The 18,397-nt window shown below is 37.8% G+C and overlaps 1 protein-coding gene across 6 annotated transcripts in view; it reads right to left on the bottom strand.

The window, feature by feature from the left end:
• GAPVD1 (GTPase activating protein and VPS9 domains 1) overlaps positions 1-18,397 on the bottom strand; it is a 70,149-nt gene that overhangs the window by 19,871 nt on the left and 31,881 nt on the right. For 4 of the 6 annotated variants that reach the window (XM_029202520.1, XM_029202521.1, XM_029202524.1 and 1 more), the window contains 9 exons: positions 14,762-14,922; positions 12,385-12,514; positions 11,168-11,293; positions 9,051-9,224; positions 7,049-7,189; positions 5,857-5,991; positions 5,271-5,390; positions 1,771-1,848; positions 1,283-1,653 (listed from right to left, as the gene is read on the bottom strand). In XM_029202520.1, the coding sequence (XP_029058353.1) occupies positions 1,283-1,653; positions 1,771-1,848; positions 5,271-5,390; positions 5,857-5,991; positions 7,049-7,189; positions 9,051-9,224; positions 11,168-11,293; positions 12,385-12,514; positions 14,762-14,922 (1,436 nt within the window). Of the gene's footprint in view, positions 1-1,282; positions 1,654-1,770; positions 1,849-5,268; positions 5,391-5,856; positions 5,992-7,048; positions 7,190-9,050; positions 9,225-11,167; positions 11,294-12,384; positions 12,515-14,761; positions 14,923-18,397 lie in introns of those variants that run through there. The other 2 variants (XM_029202523.1, XM_029202526.1) reach the window with 2 other exon arrangements.

Raw genomic sequence — 18,397 nt, 5'->3', positions numbered from 1 at the left:
TTAAAAAGAGTATAAAGGTCGTGAAAGTCAAGGAGAAACTGAGGAAATGTCCTAGACTAAAAGAGACTAAAGGGACTTCCCTGGTGGTGCAGTGGTTAAGAATCCGCCTGCCAATGCAAGGGACACGGGTTCGAGCCCTGGTCCAGGAAGATCCCACATGCCACAGAGCAACTAAGCCCATGCACCACAACTACCGAGCCTGCGCTCTAGGGCCCACGAGCCACAACTACTGAGGCCACATGCCACAACTACTTAAGCCTGCACGCCTGGAGCCCATGCTCCACAACAAAGAGAAGCCCCCACTCGCTGCAACTAGAGAAAGCCCATGCGCAACAACGAAGACCCAACACAGCCAAAAAGAAAGAAAGAAAGACTAAAAAGACATGACAACTAAATACAAGATGTGACTTTGAATGGGATCCTTTCACTATAAAGAATGTTACTGGGACAACAGGAGACACATGAATGGGGTATGAAAATTATCATTAATGTATTGATACATTATTATTTTATTTTATTTTTATTTTTATTTTTTGCGGTACGCGGGCCTCTCACTGCTGCGGCCCCTCCCACTGCGGAGCACAGGCTCCGGACGCGCAGGCTCAGCAGCCATGGCTCATGGGCCCAGCCGTTCCGCGGCATGTGGGATCCTCCGGGACTGGGGCACGAACCCGTGTCCCCTGCATCAGCAGGCGGACTCTCAACCACTGCGCCACCAGGGAAGCCCTGATACATTATTATTAATGTATGAATTTTAATTTCCTGATGTTGATGGTTGTACTATGATGTGTAGGGGAAGGTGCTTGCTTGTAGGAAACTTACACTAAAGTATTCATAGATGATGGAGCATTGGAGCATCAGGTTGGCAACTTACTCTCACATGGTTGCGGGGGAGGTTCTTTGTATCTACTTCCAACTTTTTAGTAACTCTGTGATTGTTTCAAAATTAAAAATAATAACGCACTGGAAAAAAAGTACTTCCTCTAATCATTTCTGAAGGAAACTGTGAGGTTTAAATGAGATACGAAATTGCTTGGAGGAAAGTTAAAAGTATTATAAAAATGCAAGATACATTATTACAAAACCAAAGTAAAGGCTTTTTAATGGGTTACGGTCGTGGACATATAGGATTGACAAATCACCTTTAATCATGACTACTGTCCACCCTTCATCGTAGATTTATGTATTCCACACTAATTTCAGGTATCAAGAGAACTAGGCAGATGGAACACTAAAGCTGACCATAATTAGCAAGTTCTTCTACAAGGCCTGCGTCCCATACCTCTCCTCTTGAGGAGTCCTTACTCGGGGATGAAGATGATGAATGAGGTGCAGCCACCAAAGAAGTAGCACCAATGGCTGCGGCTTGGGGGAGTTCTCGCTCTTCATTCCCTGGACGTCGGTTCCAGCTGGGGTCACTCATAGGTCGCCGGACAGAAGACACTATATCAGAGCTCCTGCTGCGAACTAATCTCTCAGGGTAAGAATGCCTTTGCTTAAATGCCTCCATCTCAGCTGGAGTTAAGACATGGGAACCGAAGTTTGGCAACCTGGCCTCGTTTCCTCCTGCAGCTCCTTCCAGGATTGGGGGATCTGGTGGTGGATGTGATGGCCTGGCATAGTGAACCTTTGGCCTTACTACAGCAGAAGCCCCTGGAACACAGAAAAAAAGTCTGCAGCTGAGACACAACAAAGTCCAACAAAAGGTTCTGGTTTTGTTCTTCTGTCCATGATAAAACAAGAGTCAAAAAGTTCATTTGACTACTTTACCTTCATGTGAAGACAGTGGATCAAACATGGCAAGGAGAGACTCTGACTGAGAAGGAGGAGAGGTCAGCTGGTGGGCACCTAAAAGAGATGGGCAAACTGTGTGACCAAGTCAGAACTCATGACTCAGTAGGAGTTACAACACTGTGAAAAAGGTTCTCTTCCACAGTCTTCCTTTTTGACCAATTACAACTTGAGGGCCATATCAGAAAAAACATGATCTAATAAATAGCATATTCTGCTTACCTCAAATTCATTTTATGTTTTTGTCTACATATTTACATGGATTTTAATTACATTTAAGTAGTCTAGTATCCACTGCCTATTACTTCTAATGGCCAAACTGTACTATGGTTAATGCAAAGAGCAGAGCCAGAAGATGTAAATCATCAAAATTTTCAGAATGTCACAAGTTCCCTGAATCTCACCTTCCCTCCACCTATAAAACTAGGGGCAATACTACCTATAGAAGGAGTATAAATAAAAAGTTGTAAAATTTGAAATTCTAATATTGCTCTCAGCAAAAGACAATTTATAAGAGAACTCATAACAAAAATGAGTAATACGGGACTTCCCTGGTGGTGCAGTGGTTAAGCATCCCCCTACCAATGCAGGGGACATGGGTTCGAGCCCTGGTCTGGGAAGATCCCACATGCTGTGGAGCAACTAAGCCCATGCGCCACAACTACTGAGCCCGCGTGCCACAAGTACTGAAGACTGCGTGCCTAGAGCCTGTGTTCCGCAACAAGAGAAGCCACTGCAATGAGAAGCCTGCACACCGCATCGAAGAGTAGCCCCTGCTCGCCGCAACTAGAGAAAGCCCTCGCACAGCAACGAAGACCCAACGCAGCCAATAAATAAATTAATTAATAAATAAATTTATTTAAAAAATGAGTAATACTACATTATACTACAAAACAAACTTGAACTGCTAAAGTACAATATTTTAAAACTACAGAGTAAAAGATGACTCCTCTAAGCATATGTCTATAAACAACCAAAATCAGAGATATTAAAATATGCAGAGACTAAAACTTACAAATATATAAAAGAAACCATTCCTCTAAACTTTTTGAGTCCGAGCTCTTTTTTGATAATGAATAATAGTACTATTTTGCCATTTGATTTTCCTTTTGTTCTGTGTCTTATAATTACCTTCATTTAAAAAAATTAGAAATAGTGTATCATTATGAAAGATAGTTTAGAATATCAGTTCTCAAAATTTTGGTCTTAGGACACTTTCACATTCTTAAAATTTGTTGACCCTAAAAGCGTACTTATGTTGGTTATATCTAATGATATTTACCATATTAGAAATTAAAACTGAAAAGAATATATAAATAAAAATTTTAAACATTTAATAAATTTTATATTAAAATTTTATGTTAATTCATTTAAATATACTTATTAAATGGTAACACAAATAACCCTTTTAAATAATTATATTTTCCAAAATAATAAGCCAGAAGAGTGACACTTCTACATTTTTGCAAGTTCCTTCAATGTATAACTTTATAGAACACAGCTAGATTCTCATACCTGCTTCTGCTTTCAATCTGTTGCACATGTTGTTTTGGTTAAAGTATATATAAAGAAAAGCTGATCTCACAAAGATATGCAGGTAGAAAAGAGACAATATTTTAACAGCCTTTTCAGAAAATTGTGGATATTATTCTTTCATACTCTACCAAATCTTGCTAAGTAGTAGTTTTTTTTTTTTTTTTTTTAGTAGTAGTTTTTTAAAGATTAGCTACCATTTGGAATCTGAAACCAAATCACTCTAATGTCTCTGTTACATTAAAATTTAACTGGTCTGTCTTGCACTTTGAATGGATCTTTTACCCAAGCGTGATTTTGTAACATCATACATTGATCATGTGGAAAATACTGGTTCAATTAGATATGCAGATCTTCCAAATGTTGACACATTTCATCATGTAACATCAAAAAAAAAATGACATTCTTGATATCACCACCCATCTCACCAGAAAAGTTTTTAACTAGCAGGAAGTTGTCAAGCTCGTGGAGGTAGACACGAGTTTTCCAAAATTCTAATTTTTATCTGTAAGCTTGGATTTTATCATTGGCAACAAACTCTGTCCTGTCAGTTGTTTTCCTTGAAATGACAGGCTCATTTTGTTAATTTTCAAGAAATGCCTGCCAAATATCCAAGTATGAATAACTACAGTTTGTCATTCTTTCAAGTAAAAATGGTATTTCATGAAAAACAAACAAGAAAAAAAAACAGCTACTTAGTTAGCTCTCAACTCAATCATGTAAGTGCTTTTCCTTGAGACACTTCATCGTATTTCAGAATGCAGCAGAAATGCGTTAGGGGTACTTCCTAGTCCTTCACAATATTAGATAGATGCGTACTCAAGGGTTGAGATATAGCATTAAATAATTTTTACCGCTTCATCAAAGACATTCATAAGTAAAGTTTGCTGTTTTTTTTTAAACTGTGAGAGAAGAATACAGTGACTGCTAGTCTGGTCTGGTGCCATTGCCTTGCTTCATGCTAAGGTCTCAGCAAATTTACCCACCTTTGCAATGTCAATATGGTAGAAGGGACAATAACCTTTTATTACCGTGAAAACAGTTTTGACCTCATACCTCCCCAGCCCCCAAGAAATGTCTTAAGGGCCCTCAGTGGTCCATGGACACTACACTTGAAAACTGCTGGTTTAGAACAGTGGTTCTCAGCTGGGGCTATTTTGCCCCCTAAGGGATCATTTGGCAATGTCTGGGGACATTTTTAGTTTTCATCGCTGCACGAGAGGGAGGGGGATGGTGTGCTTCTGACAGAGGACAGAGAGGCTGCTAAACATCCTACAATGCACAGGACAGGCCCCCACAACAAAGAATTACCTGGTCCCAAATGTCCATAGTGTTGAGGATAAAAATCTTTGATTTAGAATAAACAAAAATGTAAAAAATGAAACAAAACAAAAAAAGTACTTCAAACCCAGCGCCCAATATATAAAACCACTACTTACTAGCACACTGGTACTTCTTCCCAGTGCTTTCTTTAGGATAGGTTTTTTAACATTTTATTATCTTCTATATAAAATTCTTTAAAAATAAAATTTCCAAGTGGTATTATGTTCTAGGTATTTCTCCAAATTATTTCATATTCTTTAAAGCATTTTAAAAATAGCTGTATAAGTTCTAATAAGTGGTTACATCAAAATTCACTTAGCCATTCTATTTTTCAGTTCTTAGGTTGGTTCTAATTTTCTGCCAATATAAATATTATGAAGAACATCTTTGTGCATAAGACTTTCTCCATACATGAACTGTTTCCTTATGACTGATTCCTGAAGTGTGCTAACTGAACCAAATTTAGCATGTGAACCTTATTTTAAGGCCTTACACACATATTGCCAAACTACACCCTGAAGTGCTGCAACAGTTGATACTATCACCAGCAGTGTGTCAAAGGCTGCCAGTTTCAGCCATGGATGTGATCATTTCTAAAAGTCATTCTCATTTCCCCTTCTTACCATGAGTTACTTCATCCATGTCTGGACTAGTGACAGAATCTTTACCCCCAAAATCAGAGCTGCACTCAGATCTCAGGTCTTCAATCTTATTGGGAATATCCTCAGAGGTTGCACTTATGCCTTTAAAAAAAATGGTAAAAAATAAACAGCAAGAACAAAATAACTACACAAAAAGTATATGAAGTTTGGAGAAATGTATACATTCTCACATTTTTTGTGTCTCAGTTCTTTACATGTTGAGTTGTTTGGTATTATATCCTTTATTGTACAATTGCTTAAATATATTTACCTTGATTTGTACAACATAATCAGAATTATCATGTGATGTCTAAATACAGTAGCAGAGGTTACCAAGCTAGAACAGATAGAGTTATAGAGGGAACACACACAGACCATTTGTCAACTACTTTGACAGGCTCTATAATGGCACACATTAACTTCTCATAGATGTCAGGTCCCACAGAAATAAGTTTACTGGAAATTACTCAGATCTTAAATAAAATACATCTCTTTGCTATCAACTTTATAAATGGGGAGGTGGGAACACACCTTCAAATCCTTATTCCTTAAAACAAGCCAGACATACCCGACACAACACTGAGGCCTGGTGTGCTGGGGCGGGAACTGACCTCCCTGACATCCGTATCATCAGATGTGCTACCCAGTCCTGAACAGCTCTCCAGTTCTTGCAGTCGCTCCTCCTGCTTTAGATCTGGGGCCTCTAAACAGAAAAAGTGAGGTGTCACATTAGTGATTCTACTAGCACATCACAGTTTCAGCTTTTGCAACCCAGATGAAGAAAGCTACCAAGGGCATGAATGAAATCAGTGTAAATAGACTTTTAAGTCTGGGCCAGTTAGCAAAGTTAGTTAGATCAAGTGTTAAAGAGGTCTAGGTTGTGATTTTCATCCTAATACAGGCCAGTTCACTGTGCACAGATGAAAACTCTGCTTCCAGATCACTAATCTCATACAGTATTCTATTGGTTAACAAGTAAACTAAACAAGAGAATACAGAACAGCTTAGCATTAAATCAACCACTTTCTAAAAATTAACTCCTATGGATGTTCAATACTGAGCTAATCCTACTGTCTCCTTATGTAAAGGTTAGCATGTCTGAATGTGGTAACATTAAAAAACACATATCAAGGTTGCTTCATTATTCTTGAGCCAAGCGATCAAAAAGAAGGTAATTCAGATATATAGTTACTTATATTTGCATTCTGGTAGCTGACATTTAGTTGATGACAAGGATTTATATTCATAATCAGAAAAAAAGCAGAAATGCAATACATAACAGAAAGTACAAAATACTTTATATGTTTATAATAATCCTGCACAAAATAATTCTCAGGATTCCAGAGCCTCAATGTCAATGCATTTCAAAAATACATTAGGTATCTTTGGGTCAAGTTCTCCAAATCTAAACATGCTTACCAGGCATCCAACCACTCAGAGTGGTTGTGATAAGTTAGTGGGAGATACTGAACTCAATGTCCCACATAGAATCCTGAATGAGTTACTAACGATTGCTTCCAAGATAACTGAACAGAGTCAGAAAGCACCTGCCATCTTAGCCTATGCCATCCAACACTGCATTTTTTCTTGATGGACAGAAAATACCCTAAACTAATTTTCCATTTGAAATTCTTAGCAATGTGATGGCCTCATACTTGTCAAATGTGTATCTGACAAAATGTACATAATATGGAAGTTAGGATACTTTACATTTAAAACTTCTGTGCAAATCAAAAAGCAAACAATGACAGCATACTAACCTGAGTCACTTGGCAATACCTCTACACTCCAAGCTTCGCTTGTTGTCTCTGATATGGTAGAACCAGTGCAGGGGTCAAGAAGCACTGACCCTGAACCTGGCAGGCACAGTAAACTGCCTAACATGTTCTCTGCTGCTGCACCTGTATAACCAGTGGGGAGTAAAGGGTTAACAAACGTCCTCAGGGAAAGAGCAGTGATGATGGGAAAAAGCCAAACACTAAGCTACCAAAATCTCTCTACTCACAAGAAAGAAGCCAAGGAAAGAGTAATTTCAATCAATAACACCACTAAAAACATAAATTTCCCACTTTGGTCACAATAACACAAGCTCCTTTTCATCAGTTTCCTACCGTTCACCTTAGTCTCCATCGAGAAAACACAGATCATTAGGACAAGTCATTTCAACTAGCTTTCACCTTGATTTTTTAGCAAATTTTACGTGTCCCTAATATCTCTCTAATATTTTAGTCCTTCAGGGATTAAAAACACTCAAACAGAGACATTTAACCATAGAAAGTTATACTGGCCAAATATGTTCTCTTCTGGCACATTAGCCACATATTCAGAGCAATAAAATATATTTGCAGGAAAACACACATCTCCTCTGTAGCACTCATTCAACTGCAAATACAGCTTATTGCCCAAATACAGCTCACTGCCAGGAAAAATACTATTGTACTTTGGCATCTGGAACAAAATAATGCAAAACCAATTGAGAAATCTATTTGCACTGCTTAAAAATACAAATAGAAAGATTAAACATTATTGTAAACCTGTGTTAAAAATATTCAAGTTCAGAATGCTCCACTACTTCTGATTAAACCTAATAAAAGAACAATCTTATTTCAGTAGATGAAGAACCTTTGGAAAAACTGGTAAAAGGTACCTTTTAAAGATACGTCATGGTTACCAAGGGGGAAAGATGGGGGGAGGGATAAATTAGGAGTTTGGGATTGGCATATGCACACTGCCATATATGGAATAGATGGTCAACAGGGACCTACTGTACAGCAGAGGAAACTCTGCTCAATGCTCTGTAATAACCTATATGGGGAACGAATCTGAAAAGAATGGATATATATATCACTGAATCGCTTTGCTATACCCCTGAAACTAAGACAACACTGTACTGATAAATCAACTATACTCCAATATAAAATAAAAGTTAAATTTAAAAATTTAGAAAATAAAGATGCATCATGAAATAATTACAAATAAAATAATGTCTGGAACCTGCCTGATTAACCTGTGATTACATAATCGGGGGAGGGGATAACAAGGTGGGAGAAGAGATGAAACAAAACTGGCCATGTATGTATGTGTAATTGGTGAAGCTGAGTGATGGGTACATGGTGTGCATTATACTGTTCTCTCTTGTTTTTGTTTGAAATGTTCCATGAATTAAAAAGAAAATAAAGATGGTGATTACAAGACTGTATGAATCTTTCAGAACAGACAGAACAATATCCTAAAAAGGGTAACTTTTAACGTATGTAAATTGTACCTCGATAAACTTGATATAAAAAAAAGAAAAAAGAAAAAACTGGTCATTCTTTGGAACTGAATTAAACCTTCCAGAAGTAAATTCGATTTTTAGAGAATCTCAGTATCATATTATTCTGAAAGATTTTATGGCTATAACCTGTAAGAATTTTCATGTTAGGGCAAGGTGTTTAGTCTCAAAAGAAGAATATGCTAATCATAGACTAAGAACATATACTATGCCCTGCGAACAAGAATTGACAAGAAGTTGATTCAAAAGACTGTTTTTTCTTTTTTTGTAGGGGGAGGGGCACTTAAATGTAGACAGGAGAAAATACTACCTATATTTAAGTAAAGAAAAAAGAAATACACAAATGCCTTGTCACATACAATTACCTCAGTTTCCCAGTTACTGCTAACATACACACCATGTTTGTCAGAGCACTGAAGTTCCCTCCCATGAGGGGTGGGTGGATATGAATAAACAGCAATCTTCCAGAGACATTAAATAGCAGTTACCTGCGATTTCTTGCAAGCGATCTTCATCAATGTTAGGGTCAAAATCACTTCCCAAGACATCTGTACTCCACGTCTCACTCACTGTTTCTGATATATCCCTATCATCTGTCAGTCCCATCATGTCACGAATTTCAAACTTCCTTAGCTTATCATCAAGATTATCCTGGGTTGTAGCTATCAAAAACAAAATTAAGCACTTAAAAAATGGTAGCACAGCTATCATTTTTTATATTGACTTTAAAGACCTTTTTGTCTTTGAACTTCAAGTTACATATTTTAACATTAACACTCAGCACATAGTACTAAAACACTGAATTATTCCCTCAAGGATGTACTCTTTCCCTCTCTGAACTGAGTTCTGCATATGTCCTCCCCTTCCAGTAAATTAACTGGGGCCATCCATGCAATCAGTTGTCTCCCTGTCCTCTAGAGTGTGACTTTGGTCAAGAATTGGGATATATTCCCCTTTCTCTGAATTTGCACAGGCCTGGTTCCTTGCTTTGTCCAAAAGGTAAGGAGGAAGTGTGCCAGTTGTGAGGTTAGGCCTCAAGAGAGAACTTAGAAACCTCTGCTCTCTCTCATCCTTGTTCTCTCATGAGGACAAGCTGAAACCAGTCTGCTGGAGGATGAGGAACCACATGGAACAAAGCAAAGGTCATCCTAGATGAGCCAGCTCCCCAGTGACCAACGGACCCCCAGCTAAGATTAGCAGAGCTCCCTACTCAACCATGATGATGAGAGATGCATGAATGAGCCCAGTCCAAATCAGAACCACCACCTGGCTGACCCACAGACTTGAGAGCAAAAATAAATGTTTATTGTTTTAAGGCACCAAGTTTTGGGGTGGTTTGTTATGTAGCATTATTGTGGCAATAATTAACAGATAAACCCATACCAAAAAAAACAAAAAAACAAAAAAACCGTGAAGCCTTAACCACTGGACCACCAGGGAAGTCCCCACTCACTTCTTAATCTAGTATTCACGAGTGTAAACTGCCAACCACCCATATCAGAATCACTTAGACGGCTTGTTAAAGAGGCGATATCCTCTCTATCTTAAGCTAATATTATTTTAGGTTTCTGTTACCTGCAGAAATTTTAATCCTAAATAATACAGTGACAAACTGATCCAGTAAAAACATAGCATTACTTTTATTCACTCCACACATAACCCAGTTGGCAATACTCTTTTCCTTTCCAAAAATAGACTGATCCAGGATTTCTAGAAATGAGACATGGGAAATGCCTTTTTTCCCCCCTAACTCCCCAGGTGATTTTTACACACACTAAAGTCACTGCCTCAAATCCAGTTGAGGGCATCTGCCCTCAACATTCCTGTGAAAGCCACCACTGATCTGTAAATGGACAAATCCAAAGGACTTTTTCATCCTAAAGCACAAAAGGGATCCATCTACTTTTCATCCTTACCTCACCCTATTACCCTACTTGACAGTTCCTGAGTAAGTACTATGGCTTCCCACCTGCCTGACTTGCTTATACTACTATTCCTTCACCTAGAATCTCTCTAGTTTCAGCCAATGCAATGCCAGCCAGGCTTTGAGGTTATTATTTTCTCCCAATAAGCTTTTCCCTACACTTTCAACCACATGTATTTCTCACTCAGAACTGCCAAAGCACTTTTATGATAATTTTAATCATTTGTTACCATTCTCTCCCTATTCTAAGTTCCTTGAGCTCTGCGTATTTATCTTAGTATCCCTTAAAAATTTAATATTACAGAATTGAAACACCAAATATTACAGAATTCAAGCAATTCATTTTAATTATTCTATGTAATTTTAGCCTGAATAATCCACTTAGCAACTAAACACACTTTTTTTTTTGGTCCGAGCCGCGAGGCTTGCAGGATCTTAGTTCCCCAACCAGGGACTGATGCTGGGCCACCGCAGTGAAACTGCTGAGTCCTAACCACTGGACCGCCAGGGAATTGCCAACCAAACACATTTTTAAGACCTGAAGGAACTATGAGTAAATGCAAGTTTAATGGTCATTATATAATCAACTGAACACAGCCAACTTACATGGAAACAGATTGTTTATTCTGCAACCAGGTAAATTCTTTGCTGCTTAAACAGCTGAATTCAACCTCACTTTACCTTGCTCATGCTCTAACAGCTGTAGAGCTTCAACTCCATTACTCCCAGAAGGTCCTGCTCCAAGTTCTGATACAGATTCCCCTTCCAGGTCTAGTGAGGATACTGAATTAGAACGATTTGAAGGACCTAGAGAAACGTTTATACTGTGAGTGAGCTTTTTTTGACAGTCATGAGCCACCATGTAATTTTTCATGCCTTTATAAGAGACTAAAAAGACTGATTAAAGTGCTTTTAATGCTGTTAAGCCCTATAAATAAACATACCCTTTAAGCCAGAATTTCTGCTTTTAGAAATTTATCCTAAGGAACTAATCAAAAATTCACCTAAGGTCGCTTGTTGCAGTGCTTCTTACAATGTCTGAAAAGTGAAAGCAATCTACATGTGTAATCACAGAAGAATGTTTAAATTATGATAAATGCCCAACTGAAGTTAAAGAAAATAGACATTAAAAACCATGTTATTTAAGAATGCTAAATTACAAAGGGAAATGTTACTGTCATATTGTTAAACAAAAAAAGGTTACAAAACAGCCTAAGCCTAATTTTGCTATAAATAAACCAAAACGTTAACTGTTATTAACAGAATGGTAAGGTCACAGATGGTTCAATTTTTCCTTCATTTTCTAGAATGAATGTACACTACTTATGTTTTCAAAAGTGAGAAAAAAAGGAAAAGTTATAACCATTTATGTTTATTTTAAAATGTTAGTCAAATTGAAACTTTTTCATTAAAAAAGCTTGTTCTAGCACATGGAGTGACATATTCTCACTTTACAATCTTGCCTTTTAATTTTTTTTATTCCTATCCTACTTCCATTGTATCTTTCTGCTTCATTAAAACATTAGCAGTATACACAACACCCTGAAATACTAGTGAGTCCATTTTTTTCCATTTAGACATGCATTATATCCCTCTAAAGGAGCTCTACAAGCTTTGGTATATGTTAATACTAGTGAAATAAAACTTGGTATTATTCAAGTCTCAAAGCAGACTTAGATCGTCTCCATTTTATATGACCAAAGGTCTCTTGCAATGTCAATTTTATTCAAAGAAACAATCTTTACAGCCAACTGTTCAAGATCATTAGAGGAAAACTTCATTACGCTCCTCAGTGAGAGGCACAGGTGGCATAATTGTAATTTTTAAGGCTCCTTTAAAGAACACAAAACAAAATATTACTTGAATCACACAACTCCTTGAATGAAGTAACCCTTCACCTTCAGATATTCCTTCCAGATTATCACTGCAGAGGGAAAAGCGCAAGGTTTTATCAGGTTTACCGTGGAGTTTGTTTTCATCGACAGGGACATCTCCTTGTCCTCCATCCGAAATCTGCATGTTTAGGACCTGAAAAATAAAATGCCATTAGTTTATCACAACTGAGAGATTATTGATAAGAAAACAAACCATGGCAAATGCATATTTAAGTTCGTCTTAATATTAAATTATCATTTTTAACTGAAAACCCATTTATAGGGCTCCAATCAAGTTTTTAAGTACCCCTGGGATAAAAGTGTACCAGTTAGAAGAACTGAGCCTATGTCTTTCCATCACCCTACCAGTTTCAGCAACTGAACAGGCAACTGGACATCGATGAGCAGTGATTAGGTTTGCAGGTGTCGGAGGCTTCAGACTCAGCAGTCCGGTCCTCCCAGTTCTGCCATGGGCCAACTATGTAAACTTGGATAAGTATTTTAAGCTCTCTGAGCCTCATCTTCTTCATCTATAAAATGGTGATAGTAACAGTATATATGCCATGGAGTTGTTGAGGATTAAATAAAAAGATGCACATAAAGCATTTGGCACGGTAAAGTGACATATTAATTTTGTGTGTGTTTTTCTAAAAGCTAATAAACTAATTAATAGGAAAAAAACATGTAAACAAATTATTTTGTAGGCACCAGAATTAATCAGTCTAGTTAGAACCTCCACTTGATCACCATACACACGGCCACAAAGTCCATACCAGAAGCCGAAGTATGACTTCTATGCCACATCTAGCTTAGAGCTCATTGCCTTTTTACAGAGCTTTCTATCTGTTAGATGATTTCCAAATAACAATTACTTCTCACTCCCCACAAACCTCATAACTCAGCTCTGTATGTGTATCTCCAACTTAATGAAGAACTGAGTGCTTTGCTGGATGTCACAGCATGTACTAAGCACACCTGGAACTTGAACTCACAACCACTGGGTTCCTAGGCTGCTGCTGGAATGTGAAGAAGAGTGTCCTCAATTAAAAAGAAAAAACAACACAAAGCCAAAAAAAAAGAAAGAAAACCCTTAAGGCTCTGTTTTGACCCCGCATTTAAATAAGTAAATTAAAGGTTTTCTAATGGCTCCATCTATTTATTCATGTGATGCTTTTAAAAGGTCATTTAAAAATAGAATCTTTTCCCTATTTGCTTGAAATTAAATGCAGACATAAAGATTTTACATTTCGTATTTGTAAGATAACTTGAGGCTTCACACTCATCAGAGTGAGCAATGTGCGATGAATCTTCAGGAAAAATCCATCTAAAGGCCTTGAGAGTGGTATGAATTGACGAAAAACAAAAGGATCATACCACAATCTAGATATTTCCCTGCGCAGGAATGCTGGCGGCTGTCTTCAAGGCTGCCATTGGGGTGGGGGGGGTCGGGGGACGGTAACAGGGGGAGTAAAATGCCACAGACTCTCTTACTGAAACGCAGCAGTTCTTTTCTTCATTAAGCATTTCCCCTGGTTGCCACAAGTTTATTACATTCTAGAGTTCCCAAAAAGTTGATTCTGACAGTTTTTGCCAGCTTATTCACCTTGAATGTGTGTGGGGGGACAGGGCTGTGGATTTTGATGGTCCTCTTTCCTACAAGTCACGCCACTTAATCAACCACCATCATCACTGTATCAACCACTATAACTGGTCCCTTCTTCCCAGGCCAGGAATAGGCTTTGTTGAATAATAAGCAGACACTGTTGAAGGTAAGAAAATGCTTCTTTCTCAAGAGGTCACAATCTATGACAAGAGGCTCCTATGTTTAGAGAGTCAAAACTTCTTTCCTCTTGCTTCTGTCCCAAGCTCTTCTGTTTACAAATATCTTAAAACTGATTCTCATATCCCCAACCCCATTTCCTTAAAATATTTTACTTAGTTTTCCTTTCAATTATCTCTTCCATTTCTTCCCAACCAGCCAAAGAACAGAAATTATTTCTAAATACTGTTTGGCTCTTTAAAGCAGGAATACCACTACTATATCATTAAAAAGAAAAGAAACATAAAATATTTCCTACAGGTCACTGGAAAAGTCTCTTCAATTTCCATAACACAATTTCCTGGCTTCCTGCCTCTTCTACTACTATTAGGAGAATTCCTTTTGGTATGGATCTGGTTATCAACTACAGTGCCACAGGTTTATTAATGTGAAGGACCTCCAGAACTGTTCACAGCGAGTTGAGCATTTGATGGGGTATCATGGCAGACCCACTGAAGATAATGAAAAATATTTGTTAAATGTATACTGATTTACAGAAGCAAGTGACCTTTACTGAGAAGAAAAGAATCTGAAGTTCTTAACATTAATAGCTACAAGTTAAGGGTAACAATACAGTCATACCTCATTTTCTGACATCATCCCTGGAGTAAGCTGGGGACCTGTTCCTAAGGAAATGACCAACACCTCTTCTGGCTGCACTTCCTGGATGGTTTCTTGAGCTGATCCTTCATGGTCCATATGTAAGTCCATCAGAACATTGGTGCGGCTTCTGCTCCGAGTTGCTAATAAAAAAATTTCAAGTAAGATAATTTAGAGAAAAAGACAAAATGAAGAAAATGGCACATTAATACAAAAAATATATTTTCTATTAATGTAGAACATTTGCACATGCACAAAAAGAGTGGTGAGAATATGAATTTAAAAAAAAAAACAAGCCCAAATCTTCCCAGCTACTCTACTAATGACTAATACAAATTCTCCTTCAAAACTGATCAACAGAAACAATGATCCATGTTCACCTGACAGGGAGTGACACAGTTTACACCTGCAGAACAGCAAACACGTCCCAATCAATTTAAGACTTGGGAGTGACAAGAAAAGCATTACTTTATTCCTTATCTTTTCAAGGTATAATATCTTCAACTATTTCTCCAACAAAATGATTTAACTGCCACAGGTCTCCCATACTAATAACTAAACTTAAAAGCATTAGAAAATTTCATATAGAAATCTGATAGCCATAAAAAGTTATACACGTCGGCAACTGCTGACAAAACCAGAATCAGTTTTTGAAAACACAGTTTTTCCTGAAATGTATTAACCTCTTCCTAAAGATGCAGAAGAGTTCTCTTTGTTTGAATATAAGTTTCCTTTCTGCTTTATGGGAACATTCTAAATTAATGAAGGATCTAATTACTTGGGGGTATTTTTCCCCTACTTATAAGTAAATAAGTAATACCTTTTTCTAAAGTAATCCATCCTATAGATCTTACAAGAACTTTTGTTTTTGGTAGGTTTTTGTGTTTGTTTGTTTGTTTTGTTTTCTGGCTGCACTGAGCGCCCTGTGGGATCTTAGTTTCCCAACCAAGGATCGAACCCGGGCCCTCGGTAGTGAAAGCATGGAGTCCCAACCACTGGACTGCCAGGGAATTCCCTTACAAGAACTTTTGGAAACTGAAAGATTTAGATAGTTTGTGACAATTTCTCTATGAACTTTAGTCTTCTGTGATAAGTGTCAGGTTGTTTTCAGAGGACAATAAGATTCAATACAACCAGAATACTAAATAGATACTCCTTCAGGGCAAATAAAAGTGCAGACATCAAGCACAAACACTCAATTATAATAAAAGTCTTTCAACTTCAGTTTCGGTGAAAGCTGACCTACTTGAAGACAGAACTATGAACAATCATGTTCTCTCCACAATGCTGTAGATCAGTTCATAAATCACTCTTACTTTCAAAACGCAAAGCACACATCAACTTCCAAAAGTCTAAAATAGGTTCACTTACACCTTTCTTTGCTGACCCTCACTGTCTTCTCTTGAATTGTAAACTTAACTTCAACTTTATGAACAACTATGTGAATCTTAAGGAACAAACTTCATAATTTATAAAAATGCAAGTAATCAAAATTTATGTACCAATTTACATAAAGCAAAAGCAACATGCACATGGAGCAAAAGTTCATAAACTATTTCTTAAATAAAAGTTACATAAGAAAAGGAACAGCCTATTACCCACCAAAAGGGGTTACTAGAGTAATAATATGAGCAGTAAGATTGGTGGCTAAGGAATCCCAGACAGTTATGGCTGCGAACTGTTGTCCTGGGTTGCGAAAGCATTAAACAGAAAGAAAATCAACCCTCTGAATAATGGACACATCTTTTAAAACATGAAATAAGTTCAATGACCAGGTCACATGACTATACAAAATAATACTGGGCAAACATTTGAAATTTACTTTCCATTATACTCTTATTTAATGAATGACACTCTGGATGAAAAGAAACGAAAGAACACGAGTGAATCATGGAAAAAAGAATCTCTGGTTTACCAAAAATCATTTATTTCTTCATGTTAAAAAAGTGCTAATAGCCTATAATATTAAAAATCATTCAATGTCAAGTTTATTTTTCTATTTGTAATTCTGAAAATTGACATTTTGAGATGATGAAAGCCAAAGACTTGAAGAATATGATGCCACATTCCTGTTGACAATATTATTCCATATTATGTTAAAAGTAAGGTAGATTAATTTTAAGAAACTGACAATTCTTAACAAATCAGCTCATGGGAGTTTAAAAATGAAATCCCATTCTTCAGAATGTATAAAATATAGGGCTTTCCCTGGTGGCGCAGTGGTTGAGGGTCCACCTGCCGATGCAGGGGACACGGGTTCATGCCCCGGTCCGGGAGGATCCCACATGCTGTGGAGCGGCTGGGCCCGTGAGCCATGGCCGCTGAGCCTGCGCGTCCGGAGCCTGTGCTCCACAACGGGATAGGCCACAACAGTGAGAGGCCCGCATACCGCAAAAAAAAAAAAAAAAAAAAAAGAATGTATAAAATATAATAACTATTCACGCTCACTAACTGCTGCTGAGCTCCTCACGACCGTTAAAAAGTTGGCACTAAAATACTCTGCTCCCTTGGTCTAAACACTCTCTCTGTGTCTTGTTTACTTTGTCTAACTTCCATTCATCCTCCAAGAGAAAGTGCAGCCTTCACCTGCTCCCGGTTCTTCTCCTGACAGCATCACCACACCGCTAAGTTAGGTGTCCCCATAACCCTCTATGCTTATCTCCATCAGACACTCAGTACACTGAAGGGTACTGGTCTCTTCTCATTCTCCCCAACTGGACTATCAGCAACTAACCTAAGTGTAAGGGCCTGACTTACGGGTCTTTGTATCACCAGTGTTGAACACAGTGCCCCGCCTGCAGGACAGTGATCACACCACTTTTTGTGTCAATTTTTTGCATGAATTAAATGTGAAAGAACATTTAGAAAATGCTTACCCTGTGCCTGGTACGTAGTATACATATGCTCAATTTGTTTGTGGATTTATATAGATATTATTACAGATTATATAGATTTATTATGGATAAATGTTTACTAAGGAAATAAGGCTTAATTAAACCTATTTCTTAAAGTTGACAAAACAGAAGTTTTGCCTTGTTTTATAAAATAACAAAGATCTTAACTCAGTCAATAAAAGACTGGCTATTAATAATAATGAAAAAATAGTAACTATATATTTTCAACTTTACTGATAGAAATTTCTAAAATAATATTGTTTTATTATATTATTTAGAACTCTGTGGAAAGAACAGGGCTACATAATTCAAATGATGACAGTACATAATTCAAATGATGACTTAAAGTAAACAAAGTATACTGCAAGTGGCATGATTCCAATTAATTATGACAAGTGTGTCTAGATAAAGCTAAAGCCTGGGCTTCCCTGGTGGCACAGTGGTTAAGAATCCACCTGCCAATGCAGGAGACACAGGTTCGATCCCTGGTCTGGGAAGCTCCCACATGCCGTGGAGCAACTAAGCCCATGCGCCACAACTACTGAGCCTGCGCTCTAGAGCCCGCGAGCCACAACTACTGAAGCCCACGTGCCTAGAGCCCGTGCTCCACAACGAGAAGCCACTGCAATTAGAAGCCTGCGCACCGCAACGAAGAATAGCCCCCACTCGCTGCAAATAGAGAAAGCCTGCGTGCAGCAACGGAGACACAACTCAGCCAAAAATC

Source organism: Monodon monoceros, unplaced genomic scaffold, assembly GCF_005190385.1.
Source record: "Monodon monoceros isolate NGI ecotype Baffin Bay Population unplaced genomic scaffold, NGI_Narwhal_1 Super_Scaffold_5, whole genome shotgun sequence".
Classification (NCBI taxonomy): domain Eukaryota; kingdom Metazoa; phylum Chordata; class Mammalia; order Artiodactyla; family Monodontidae; genus Monodon; species Monodon monoceros.
This window is presented reverse-complemented; position numbering and strand designations above follow the sequence as displayed.